The sequence below is a fragment of the Numenius arquata genome, chromosome 3 (genome assembly GCF_964106895.1).
Source record: "Numenius arquata chromosome 3, bNumArq3.hap1.1, whole genome shotgun sequence".
In the NCBI taxonomy this organism is placed as follows: domain Eukaryota; kingdom Metazoa; phylum Chordata; class Aves; order Charadriiformes; family Scolopacidae; genus Numenius; species Numenius arquata.
The window spans coordinates 11,832,523-11,845,617 of record NC_133578.1 but is presented as its reverse complement, the minus strand read 5'-3'; the positions used below and the strand labels follow the sequence as shown (position 1 = coordinate 11,845,617).

Genomic DNA, 13,095 nt, shown 5'->3' with positions numbered 1-13,095 from the left:
AGCAGGAAAAGCTCCTTTGTATTTTGGTGTATTTTCTCAGCTAGACCTTTACTTGACATTACTCTGCTGTGACAGGGCCAGGGATTGGAGGGAAAATAAGTCTATTTTCAGCAATGATTTGGAATACAACAAAGAAACTATATTTTAATTTAAATCAGACTTGCTGTGCTTTTTATTCATTAAAGAGGATTAGGATTTATTAAGTCTCCTTGAGTTGTTGTAGGTTTGGGGGGATTTTTTGTTTTGTTTTTCTTCTGATTCTCAGTGTTTGTTCTGTCTGCCATTGCTGACACCAAATTCTCCTGGAGGGCCTGGTATCGGGCCAGGGGTTGGGCTGCCCATGCCAGCCTGCACAGAACAAAGCTATCCAGGAGCACATGTAATTGCAATGGCTAGAAATTGACAATTCCACGCTGCCTCCACCCTGAGATTCAGTGGTCTCCCTGGCAAATGTCCACTCCTCATCGCACATTTGTGATTTGAGACCCTTTCCTTTTACTTCCCAAGAAAGGAGTGGTTTGTGGTTATCCTAAGAGCATGCCTACTTTGAATTGTGTTGCGCATAAATGTATATATGATGTGTAGCTTCTAGTTCTATTGTAAGAAAATGAATTATTTATCTTCTGCCAAGAGATTCTCTGTCTTATATCGCTAATTCTAGTTCAGCCAGTAAGTGTTACTAACTAGACTTGTATGATTTTGAAGGGCTTTGACAGAAAAGATTGGATTTTGTTGCTGTGCAGTATAACAAAACATTTACAATAAACCTTGGATGTAAAGTATCTATGAAAGCATGATCTGAAACATGAACCTATTAACTATGCTTTCTGGTTACAAAAAGCGTGGTTGGCAAGGCAGGGTTTCTGGAACAGGGTTTTCAGGCATGCAAGGTCTTGGAGTTACTGAGCATTCATAATAGAAGCCACAGGAAAGGTAAAGATAAGGTTTGATTCTTGTGAGTCAAAATGGTGATAAGACTATAAAACTACAAGTTTTGAAGTGCCATATGAGTTCCTGGTATCACACCAGAACTCTAGTTAGCCCGTAGCATCTCAAGAGCAAGCAATAAAATGCACATAGTGGCAACTTGATATTGTTTGGCTTCCTTTCACCCTCGTATGCCTAGCAGATTTTGGAGTTTCTATCCATGTGTTTAAAGTTAGGCAACACTTATGCACCTATTTGAAATGGGACCTCATTTAAAGCTGAAATCGGTGTACTTCACTGGAATTGCTCTGGAATTTATTACAACTCTGCTAGAGTTACCAAAGAGTTAATCTAACTCCTTTGAGTTATGCCAGGTTTGTACTGTTTTGAGATCAAGATCTGACTCTTAACTGCTTAAAGTGCAAAATGGTATAATTTATTTTCAGAGTAACCTAGTTTTAAGAGTCACTATGGCAACAACAGTGGGTCTTAGAGTAACAAAGATTAATGATTCCCTTGGCCAACGCACTTCTTCAATGGGTCATGTCACTCAGGAGCAATGAAACTGTTCAATGTGGGCCTGGGTCAAACGCAGAAGTTGGGTTGCCCCATCACTGTGAGCACAACATGCTGCATCCTATTAATGCTGGCTTAATCACCAGCTCACACTTCTCCTCTCCTTCCTGTAGGACCGGGACAGGATTCAGTGACTGGTATATTTGAGCCTCTATGTCCTTCTCCAAGTCATTATCATTTCATCTTCATTCATTGCTGCTAAAAGAAATACAGTTTAAAAGATGGGAAAATGAAGAAGGTTTTCAACTAACTTCAACAACAGCTGTATTTCCTTAAAGTAATGGATTTACTACTCCTTTCACATTTTATATTTGTGTAAAATGGGAGCAGAGCATGGGGACTTGCTAGGAAAGAGTTAGTTCCCGAGGAGATTTTAATTTAAAGTCAGATAAAGCTCTGAAGTGTTTCTTAGTTTTCACATTTAGTGATTAAGAAGGATACCTACAGAAAGAGGCTTCATTTTCAAAGAGCCACATTGAGAAATCTGCCCTTTTAAAATAGTGCCCATCACCTTTTTTTTTTTTAAATTTAAAAATCAAATTAACTTTCTAAGCTATTAAAAGAATTGACCTTAACTGCACTAATCCAATCATCTTGCCATATTCCCATCATACAAATTAGCCTAGAGGAAGGCAATTATCATCCCAGAACTTTGCTTAATTATTGCCTGATTGCTTCTTCAACCTTTTTCCTTTAAAACCATTCTTCCATTTCTTACTTGCCATGTTTTCCTACTCTGTCCCGTAGAAACTATCACCACTCCCTGCAAATGGACTCTCAAGTACTTTTTTTCTCTGCCATCACCTGGGCAGTATCTATTTTGCCAGTTTAGATGTGCCATAGGTCTGAGGCTTCCCACACACAAGAGTTTGATCATCAGCAAAAAGGAGTGTGGAGAGGCCTCTGGAAGCGTTTCTCTTCCAAGCATCTGCTTTCTGATGCTGCGCTCAGATGAAACCTGTCTGAATTGCCACTGTTATTATTTTTGCAGTTAGACAGATCATTCAAAAGGGACAGTTACAGCTATTCTTCCTCCTGGTAGCATTTTGAACCTTGTGGTTATCCAGCCATATAATGACTGTAATAGCTAGTGCAGTCAGCCTGCTGTAATTGTGCCAGAGTTTTATTTAATTTTCTTGGTGACCTGGGTTTGCTGCTTATTTTGTTGGGTGTGTAATTGTGCCCCGGAGGAGATAAGGAGACAGGACATGCACATCATGATAGTAAGAAAATAATGCTCTTACCGCTTTTGATCTTAAACTAGGTGAAATTAAAAAAGAGATATTTACCTCTTAACATGAGTGTATCCTGCAGCATTCCTGCCAGTAAATGTTGCTGACATCAGATGTGCTTCTTGAGCACTTGGTTTATGTTCTCCTTCTGTTAATAGGCTCCTAGCAAAAATTTCATGCCTTTGAGCCCAATGCTGTATAAAATTTTACTAGCCGGGAATTAAACACAGAATTATGAATCTCCATCCAGAAAAGATAGGGAGCCTCCTTCTCACCTCCTAGCCTCAGGTACACACTTTCAGGAGTCCCACACAAGTGACCATCACCATAAACAGAGCAGCTCATATATTTCCTCCCATGAACATCTCGTGGGACTGAGCAGAGGAGCAGCAGAAACAGCTACTCCAGTCAACTCACCAACAGCAGCTGGGTCAGTAAAGTGTGGGATGGGAATTTGCCACAGGTGAAGGTAAAATACCAAGACTTTATTATCTTCCAGTCCTTTCAGAAGATGTCTGAGTTATAAATTTTTCCCAGGAATTTCCTAGGCAATTCCAGGGGGAGCTTCACAGATGCTTGGAGATGTGCCTTGAAGTTTGAACTCAGCTATGGTTTTATTAATTTATTATTATGTAATGGACAGCAGCCTGGATTGGAAAATGCTGTCTTAGGTGGGAAGTGTGTCCACACAGTGGTTAGTCTGTATTAAATTGCAGTTATGCAGGATCAGGCTTTACTGTGGTAGGAGCTGCAGAGCAGGAGGGAGGCCCTGGCCCCTGTCCCAAGCAGCTTTCAAACTAGTGGAAGTAGAGTAGTAAATGCATGCTGGAAAGAGAATTGGCATATATTAGAGTTACAAAGTATATTTTGTTTCAAGGAACACCTCAGATGATGGATCTGTCTGTAACACAGTAGTTTCATTTCAAAGAATTCATGACAAAGCCTTTTTCTAGCTGTTTTAAGAAAAAATAGCTTGACAATAAAGGACAGTAAATTTGAGGACATAATTTGGAAAACTCTCTTACCTGCATTTTTAACAGCATCTTCAAGCTGTTTATGTTTTTAAGGAATAAACCAATTATTTGAACTAAGTCACTGTAATTTCAATGGTTAACTATATCTCAGGATGTTAATTTTCAGTGGTAGAGGAAGTTATACAGTCCATGTTCTCAATTGAAATGTTAATGTTTATCTTGAATTATTACAGTTATGCTAGTTCTAAAGACATTTCCTTTCTTCAGGGTAAGGGAGAATGTCTCCAAACACGCTGACAGGTAGATGTTTACAAGTGCTGGTGATTTCAGGTTTTATTGTGACCTTTCAGAGTTGTTCCTGCATTTGACGTGGACTAATTGCTTAACATTTCTCATTGTTTTCATCGGGGAGTAAGTGCTTTGTACCCATCCAGATTTATGTTCTTACTGTTGCATTGCTCACTCGCTTAGTTCATACCTCAGCTCCTCATTTAGTGCAAACTTTCTGTGTCTTGTGTGATGGAAACAAAGATGTGATATTTCTTCATATTTGAAAATTATTGTGAGCTTGTTAGACAGCAAATGCTTTATACAAGGAAAAACATATTAGCTGCTCATATAAATGCTGAGGATTCTTTTGATAGTGCTGTTAGATTATCAGAGCCTCATGCTAACATCCTGTCTTCTGCCAACTTACTGGGACACCTCAGCCATTCACTTAGTATCTTTATTTATATATATATATATATATATATATAAAATTCCCCCTTTTATTCAAAATGAAAATCCAGCATTTATGTATTTCACAGAATGGTTGTGAAAACAAATGCACTGAAGACTGGAGTGGTCAAATATGTTAACACAGGTTTCAGAGCCACAGAAAATGCTGTTAAGCAAGTTATTCTTTAAAAAATTATAATTTGTTCTTGTGGCAATTGTGGCAGAAGTAGAGTTTATGGAACAATTTGAACCAGAACTTTTTAAAGAGCCGATAGGGTCTGTGAGATCTGAGACATGGCATTCAAAGCAGATAAAGGGCATAGGAAAGAGGTGGTCAAATAGGATGTTACAGCCAGTGTCATTAGCGCGTGGTTTATAGATTCATTTTTTAATCTTGTCTGCTCACATAAATTCGATTTATTAAGTGGACATACAATTTTGTCACCTCAAGGGGTATTTTACATCTACTCTTATAAACTAAAAGATTTGGAAACCTAATCAATACCTTCATAGATGACTTCAGAGGGAAGCTTTCATGTTACAGGAAGGATTTGGTGAATCACCAGATGGTGCCCTTCTGTGTCAGGCTGTATGGAATAACTGCCCAAAGGCAACATGAGATTCTGCAATAGGAGTTGCCAGTTCTTGGATGAGTCCTGGAGCAGAGGCTTATTCCCTATGGATTAATGTTCTAGCACTTTGTTGGTTTGGTTTTTTTGTTGAGAGTGAAGTATCCAAATTTTGACCAGTAGTCTAGCCTATATTCATTTTCTTTGTTTTCATCTTTGTTTGAAGTGGGCATCATACTTTGTATTTCTTGGTTTTAATTGAAGCATGTAACAAAACATCCATTTATAAAATAAAAGTGGCAATCTCGGTCAACACTCATCTAACAGTAAGTAAAGCAGCCCAATATAACATTGGTTAGGATAAAAATTTTATTATTATGTGATTACTATTTTAATGATATAAGCATTAAAAAGTTACTAGAATAATTTGCTGTAGAATTACAGTGAGTGGCTATCAAATATTAATAAATAGAAAGCACATACTGCCTACTAACTTCATATAAAACATTGTTTGAATTAAAGCCATTTGCCATTTTAAAAATAATATTTTAAAAATGAGGCCTCATTAGTTTTTTTCAAAATTGAGTTTTGATCTGGTTCCATTTTTAATAGATAAGTTGAAAACTCCTGACAAGAGGAAAGAGGATATTAGTGGAACTATTTTCAGACTTTTATTGACACAAATGCTAGAAGGCTACCCTCCAATAGTAAATTTTATTACAATTTATATACAGACTCCTGGTCAAAAATATATTGCAGAAGAGCTCTTAGCAGACCAGCTGGCACATGCCTGTAAAACAGTTTGAAGGAATGTATTTGGGATTCTCCACCCAGAGCAAATGGGAGACAAACTGATCAGAGAAAGGGAAGTGGGAAGCGATGACTGAACCGCCAACACACCTAGTCCTGCTTCCTCATCCCCACAGTGGTGCTTACGCCAAATATGTGTTGTCCCTGCAGGACATAAAGTGCTTTGATACCTCATTTTGTGAAATTATTTGTACTCTGTGGATGAAAAATACTGTGTAAGCACAAAATATTAGTTTTTAAAAATGCTTTTTCCATCAAAGAAATTGAGTTGGGAAATAAGTATATGCGTATAAAGCTTTGTTTGTACTTGGAACTTCTTATAAAAATATGCTTGGGATCTACGGTACAGAAAAGACTCAAAGCCCAGGTGGCTTAGATTCTGTACAACCAAGCCATGAAATAGCTTTACTTGTCTGAAATAAAAAAAAAAATAATCACATCTTCCATTTTTCCAATCTTAGGTTTCTAGGATTAGTCAATAATACCAGCTCATTTATCAGCCCCACACAAGACAAGTGACTCCTTGCTCACCCTGGTCCTACACCCTGATACCAGAGTCCTTCCCAGGCCAAGCTGCCACAAGTTGCAAGGGGTCCTGCAGCCCCTGCCCAGCGTCACTGGGGCCCACACTTGCTGCTAACACCCCAGCGCTGCACAAAAGAAGGATGCAGCTCTGGGGTTGTTTGCAGGTGCAGCACCCTGTGGTAGCGTCATTGTCCTTGGGACACTTGCGGTGTCTTCTCCCTTCAGTGTGACAGAAATTGTCACAGTGTGACAGACTGTCCATTAGCATCATTAGCATCCAGGATCAACAAATCACTGCTCCTTGCTGAATGAAGTCCTAGCTACTCATACAAATATCAGTACTGATCTGGTAACATTTATTCTCTCAGCCTCTGTGTATTGAGAAAGAGACATAGAAAGGATGAGGATTCCAAGCTCATATTGTCTACTTAATTTTTTTTCTAGTTTGTGGTAGACTCTGAACAGATTTGATCTAAATTTTAGAGCCAGTGTTATTGTGATGAGCTTGAAATGGCTGGTGCTCATACAGCTTATCTATTTTTAAATGAAAATCCTCTTCAACCCTCAGAATATCAAATTTGCCACTCTTCTGTAAGGATCAGTTACATTTGGAACTGAAAACCTGAAAGACTTGGAGAGTGCACACCATCAATATTTTATGGCCTGCAGTGAAAGATTCTTAACCTTTTCATTCTAGTTACTCTGATAATGCTTTCTCCCCACATCAAAATAAATTTTAATTGATTCCTCCATCGTGCTTTTGGACTCTCTTAAGATGCTCACCATTGAGATCTGCTGTTTATGTGAAATCAGCTATGACTGTTTTTCAGTTTACACCAGGAACTCTTAAGAGGAGGCTGCTTGCTGTAAAAGATTCCAGATTTCTGATTCCTGATCCTCAAAATTCATTTATCTGCCAGGCTTAAATAACTAAGCTACACTTCAAAATAAATTGAATAGTAAAAATCCAATAATCCTAATTTACCAGTAACATCTATAAACATTTATCTTCCATCGAGTTGGAATGGACTTTGACAGATCTGTATGTGTTTAGCCATAGCAAGCACAAAGCAATACCTCTGCAGCTGTTTTATTCTCACCTTGAGAATTTCTCTGTGCTGCTGAGACAGGAGAGGTAATTGGATGTTCTTCTTTTCTGGCAGGTACTGGACTGGATTGAAAATCACGGGGAAGCCTTTCTGAGTAAACATACAGGAGTGGGGAAGTCTCTACACAGAGCACGCGCGCTGCAGAAAAGACATGATGATTTCGAAGAGGTAGCACAGGTAAGAGTCTGAATCGGAGATTTCTGCTTTCTGGCTTGATTTTTGTTACTCTTCTTGTATATTGAGAAAAAAGCTATTGCTGTTTTGGGTCACACTGGTCTCTTGAATCATTTGGAGCTGACCAGGATCCTGTCTCCCAGGTTCGAAAGGTAGCACGCACCGCAGAGCATGGTAGCGGCAGGACTTGTAATCAGAAAATCAGCACATTGGGTTGATGGGAGGTCTCAAAGCCTGTGAGAAATTGCAATCAGTTTATGGGGCAGTAATGCAAAGTGTTGGGACATAGAGGAGGATGGTTATGAGTGAGAGCAATAGAAAAATCAGTTTTAACTCCTACAGTGGAATCTGAGGGCCTTGAGAATAAGATGGAAAGCAGCTTCTATTAAAGAAGCAGAGGAAGCACTAGAGTATGTTTGCAGTAAGGGCAACTACCCTCCACTGTTTCTGAGGGTACAGTGTGTTACATGGAAGGGGGTTTTGTTTGGTTTGGAATGAGAGGCAATCATTACAGGTAGGCATTAGTAGTAGTAGTTATTTTCCTCATAGCACAGTGTAAGCAAGGCTTGTCCAGGAATTTTTGGTATGAAGCCAAAAGCTTCCACCTAGAAGCTTACAACTTTTCCTCAGAGCATGGTCATAGTAGATGTTTACACATACATCCCGTTTATATTTATGGAATTTAAAAGAAAGAGGACTGTTGATAAGTCCTTCCAGGGACTGAATAACTTTTTTTTTTTTTTTAAGTATCTTATAGCCAGAAATTACCCAGTCTAAGCTCTGGCTGTCAGATCACGTTACAGCTTTTTGTGTTAGATTTGAAGCATCCTCTATCAGAAATTGATCTTCTGTAAAGGTACTTCTGCTTTGAGTATTTCAGATAAAATCCTGATTAATCTATGTAAAGCAGAATGTATCAAATGCTTTGTATTCCTGATGCACACAAGGCAGGTCATTGCTCAAATATTTTGCTGTGGCATAAGAAAAAATGTATTAGACTTCAGGGTTTTTTTTTTACCCTTCCCATGTTCTTGCCTATTTTATTTTAAGATGTTCCCAGGATAGGGACATACCTCTTTCACTGTGCCCTCAGGGAGACTATTTCATTGCCTGATGGCAGCTTCTGGCTAGATTATTTTTTTTCTTCTCCCTCATATTCAATTTATATTTCTCTCAATCTACTTCCTCACCCTGGTTTATATCCCTTTAGTCTTATTTCTCTCTTAGGGAGATAAATGCCAGGGAAAGAGATGAATTAACAACCCTGAAATATCTGTAGAATGTTAGCATGTCTTCTCTGTGCCTCTTAACCATGTTAAACATCTGATTCTGCTAGCATGATCTTACTAGCCAGTCCTTTAAATACCTTTTGTTACATATTTCTTTGAACCCATTCAGTTTGCCAACATCTTTCTTTTAATGAGATGTTCAGCTTTCAATAGGATATTCTGTTGCTTGGCTTGCTAATGAACTTCAGTGCTACCTTTCAGCTCTGATGGGATGTCTTTGCGTACCATTGACAAATCACACAGCCTGAAGGCAGCAGTTCTAGATTGGTGGGTCTCTAAAATTTCATGAGACCTCCCGTGGATTTAAGCCTTCCGGTAATAGGTTTGAATTTCTAGAATTACCTTTCACAATTTTAGTAAAATGGACCTTAGTCTGGAGGTTGCAAACCATGGTCCTACAAGGCCTCATCCAAAATCAAAAGTTAGTGGGAGGTTTCATCCTAAAACCAACATTAGGTGTCTTGCCAGAAGATGTGCTTGAGTTAGCTGTTATTGGATGCAATACTTGGGTAACGAATGCAAATTAAGATCATGTAATACACAGGAGCTGAAACTAAGTGATTTGATGTCCTTTATGGCATTAATATTTCCTAAATCTCCCTCCTCTGTGATAATTAGCTTCATAATTCCAGTTACATCTCACATTTCTGGATCACAGTTAGTTGGGTATTTTTCTTTTTTACCTCTTCTTTGAGTAGTACCTCACTAGAGATGTAGGAAACAAATTAATAACAGGCAAGAAAAGACAGAAAAATAACATGGTCTTGACAGTAGAGATGAGAGCAAGCTGTGTAACTGTCTGCACATGGAAACAACAACTGACTTAAGGATTGTTCCACTGGAGGATGTAATTTAGAGATACATCCTGTCACCACGGTTTAGGAAGCTTACAGATAGGCAGCTTACATGGATAGGTACTAGGGTAAATTAAAAGAGAAATACTTCACAAGACTTTTCTAACCCCTCTGTTAGTCCTCCTTCTATACTATTTCAGCATATCCATCTGTGAATAACTTTAGACACTTTTCCACTCCACGAGACCAAATTTAGAGCAAAGGGTGTATGTATCCCTGTGTTCACTGGATGACCATATCTGTTTAAATGAAGGTCAGTGTTTGGGAGCAGGATGGAGAGGAAAGAGAAAAGTATAGTTTGTGTGGGTATAGAATTTCTTAGGTTCCTCTGAATCTAATTCTTTTGCATCATATGTGATATCACCAATGACCATCTCATTGCTCTGCCTGGACAACTGTGAACAGTCCCATCAGTTCTGCTCTCTGAGTATGAAGTTTATGGTGCCTCCTAATTAGAAATAGCTGACACAAGTTGAACCTGGTTACTTCCTCCCTGGCTTTAGTAGGAATAGTCTCCTCTGGTGCATTCACACCAGAATACCATTGCTAATTTATGAAGCCTGTCTGCAGTGTGACACTGGAATGTGGTGTTGGCAAATGGACATGGGGACATGCACTGAGGAGAAGTGAAAGGAATCTCAGGCTTAATCTGAGGTCAAGGACTTCAGAATATAATACTCTCTGCTTTGAAAAGAGTAATAGTGAGGGTAAGAGGGGAGGCCATAAATTTATCACACCTGCAGTTCTCCTGCAGAAGCTTCTAGTGAGGTCGATTTTGTGGTTGGGTAATAAATATCCTCCCCATTGTGATTATGACCAATTTTTATTCTTTCTACTTCCCTTCTTGATGCTTAGCTCTTTAGAGTAGGTTGGTAATGAATTAATTCTAACTTAAGTTTAATTATTTGTCATTTTCCTGAAGATAGCGAATATCTTTGCCATAGCTAGGGTTGATAACTGACATCACTTATTCCCAATATAGCCCTATAATAAAGCACACGTACTAAGACCATGAAACAAACTGATGAGTTTGCCCATTCCCCTTATCAGGATGTTATTAGCATTAACAAGAATAAAAAGAGTTGTGTTTGTTTTTCTTAAAAATAAAATAAAAAGTGCAGTACTGACATGCCTGGTGATATTGACAGTATTAGCAGTAGTATTTCTATTGGCAGTTCTCTGAAAAAAACACTTAGCCTGCCATACAGGATAAACTTATTCTCCAAAATCTACTTTCTTTTGGCTCTGATATATTTGTTCTTATCTCCCACTGTTTCAGGAAAGCATTTGCAAAGGTCAGACTAGAAGCAATTTTCATGAATTTTCTTGGTATTTTCAACAGTGGGCAAAACATTCATGTTTTTGAATGCTGCCTAACTGCATGTAAAGGAGAGCAGTGTATCTGAGATTGCTGTGCTGAGAAATGCTCTGATTGACTGACCTGCCAAGGCACTAGATTGAGAGGTGGAACGTGCTCCCTCTATGTCTGATTAGAAACTCCACAGATATATAAATCTGGATGTAATGATCCAATCAGGCATGGCCCAAATAGATCACATTCCTGCATACAGCTGTGCTTGGAAAATGTCAGTGATTTTAGAGTGCTGCATTGTGGGCAATAGGAAATATAATTTGGGGTCCCTTTCTCTCATAACTGCTGTTTAGACAATGTTCTGGCAATTTTTCTGACAGTATATATTCTACATGGAACACACAGATGGCAAATGTTTGAATTTTAATTTAGAAGCCTGATCTCCTGGGAGGGAGGTTGTTATCTTGTATATACCTGCAAAGGTTTCTCATCCTGTGCTGATACTGTTCACAGGCTGCCACCCTAAAAATGCCAATTTAGACACAGTGCCAATTTCACACGGTGAAATTTAGTAGTCAGGCGTTATTGATGAGGTAGGTATCACAGTATCACCAAAGAAATACCACTCTGTAGATGTAGTTGCAATGTTCCTGCAATGGCAGCCTCTTTGCTTGTCTGAAATTGCTTTGGGTGAATCAGATAACCATAGTTCGGCCAGTTATGATTGTAAATCCAATGATAATTTCATTTCACACTTTCTAACTTTTCCTTGTTCAGGGCTTTCATTCTGAAAACCACTGTGCCTTCCAATTGAAAAATTCTGTTAACTGGCTTGTGTTCCCCAAAATTTCCCAACGCTTCAGCGCTATCGAGTTGAGCTGCACCTGTTGGAAACCCTTCTCCTATTCTTTGTATATGAAGAGGGGGGCCAGAGGTCATTCTCCTTCCTTCTGGGATTCCCGGCAATTGGAGGTTACGGTGGCCTTCTCAGCCTCCTCCTTTGCTCACAAAGAGCATCGCTGCATTTGCACTGGTGCAGAATTGGGAAAGATACTCTACTGGGAAACTGCTCTATTAACTCCCTTGTACTCTGCTGGCGCAGGACTAAGTGTTTTTGCGCTTTGAATGACCTGAAACAAGCATTTCTGTAGTCTTTTTGCATTTCTGAGCTTTTCCAACAGATGTGCTGCGAAGATTTCCTGTCGAGCAGGTTTATCTGCAATGTTGGTGTGCGAATGCCCACCAGTATGTATTTCAGCCTGCAGGTGGCACTCGCAATGCACTGCAAAATCCTTTAGCTCCAGTAATGGTAAACAGAGCTGATGTTTCCAATCCAAACTAACCAAACATTGTCTCGAAGTGAAATGAAGCAGAAGTGGAAGCTGGCTCACAAGCTGTCCCCTTGGTGTTCTCCCACCCCTGCCAAACCCTGCGTTGTTTGAGGTCACCCAGAAAAACAACCTTCCTATTTTTCCTTTTTAATGCAAAGCTGGGAGGTCCATGCTTTAATGCAAGGTGGTGCTTGTCATCTGTGTTTATGGGATAAGCTGCTCTCGGATCTATGGAGCTGCGTTCAAGGCTCTCGGGCCACATTACGCTCACAGCTACGACAGTTTTTTATTCGGTACCTGTGTGCATGTTGCATGCAGTAGTTGGTTTGTTTTTCACAGAAATCCAAAGGCACTAATGTTTACAAGGTAAAATATCACAACTCCAGCATGCAACAAAGCACGTGTTCTGAACAGCCTTGGTTCAAAAATGTGTGGAGTAGTCCCTCATTAAACACAGTAAGAAGGTTGACTAGAGGCTGGGCTGTGGCCATGAAAGTTCACGGGGCTTATCTTTATATCCTGTGTGGTGGCTCTTGGTTCAGGTCTTGTGACTAAAACAGTTTTGATTTAGGTGCATGTCTGGGTCCTGTGTTCCTGACTCTCAAAATTTTACAGGCTCTATTTTGCCAAGGCATACATGCAATGCAGTGGCCTATTCTTGAATTATTACAAAGAAGGAGAGCCAGAGAAAAT

The 13,095-nt window shown here is 39.3% G+C and overlaps 1 protein-coding gene across 1 annotated transcript in view; it reads left to right on the top strand.

The window, feature by feature from the left end:
• The window catches only part of KALRN (kalirin RhoGEF kinase), a 492,654-nt gene that overhangs the window by 270,026 nt on the left and 209,533 nt on the right, over positions 1-13,095 (top strand). The window contains 1 exon segment of the mRNA XM_074144827.1: positions 7,497-7,619. Within this exon segment, the coding sequence (XP_074000928.1) occupies positions 7,497-7,619 (123 nt within the window).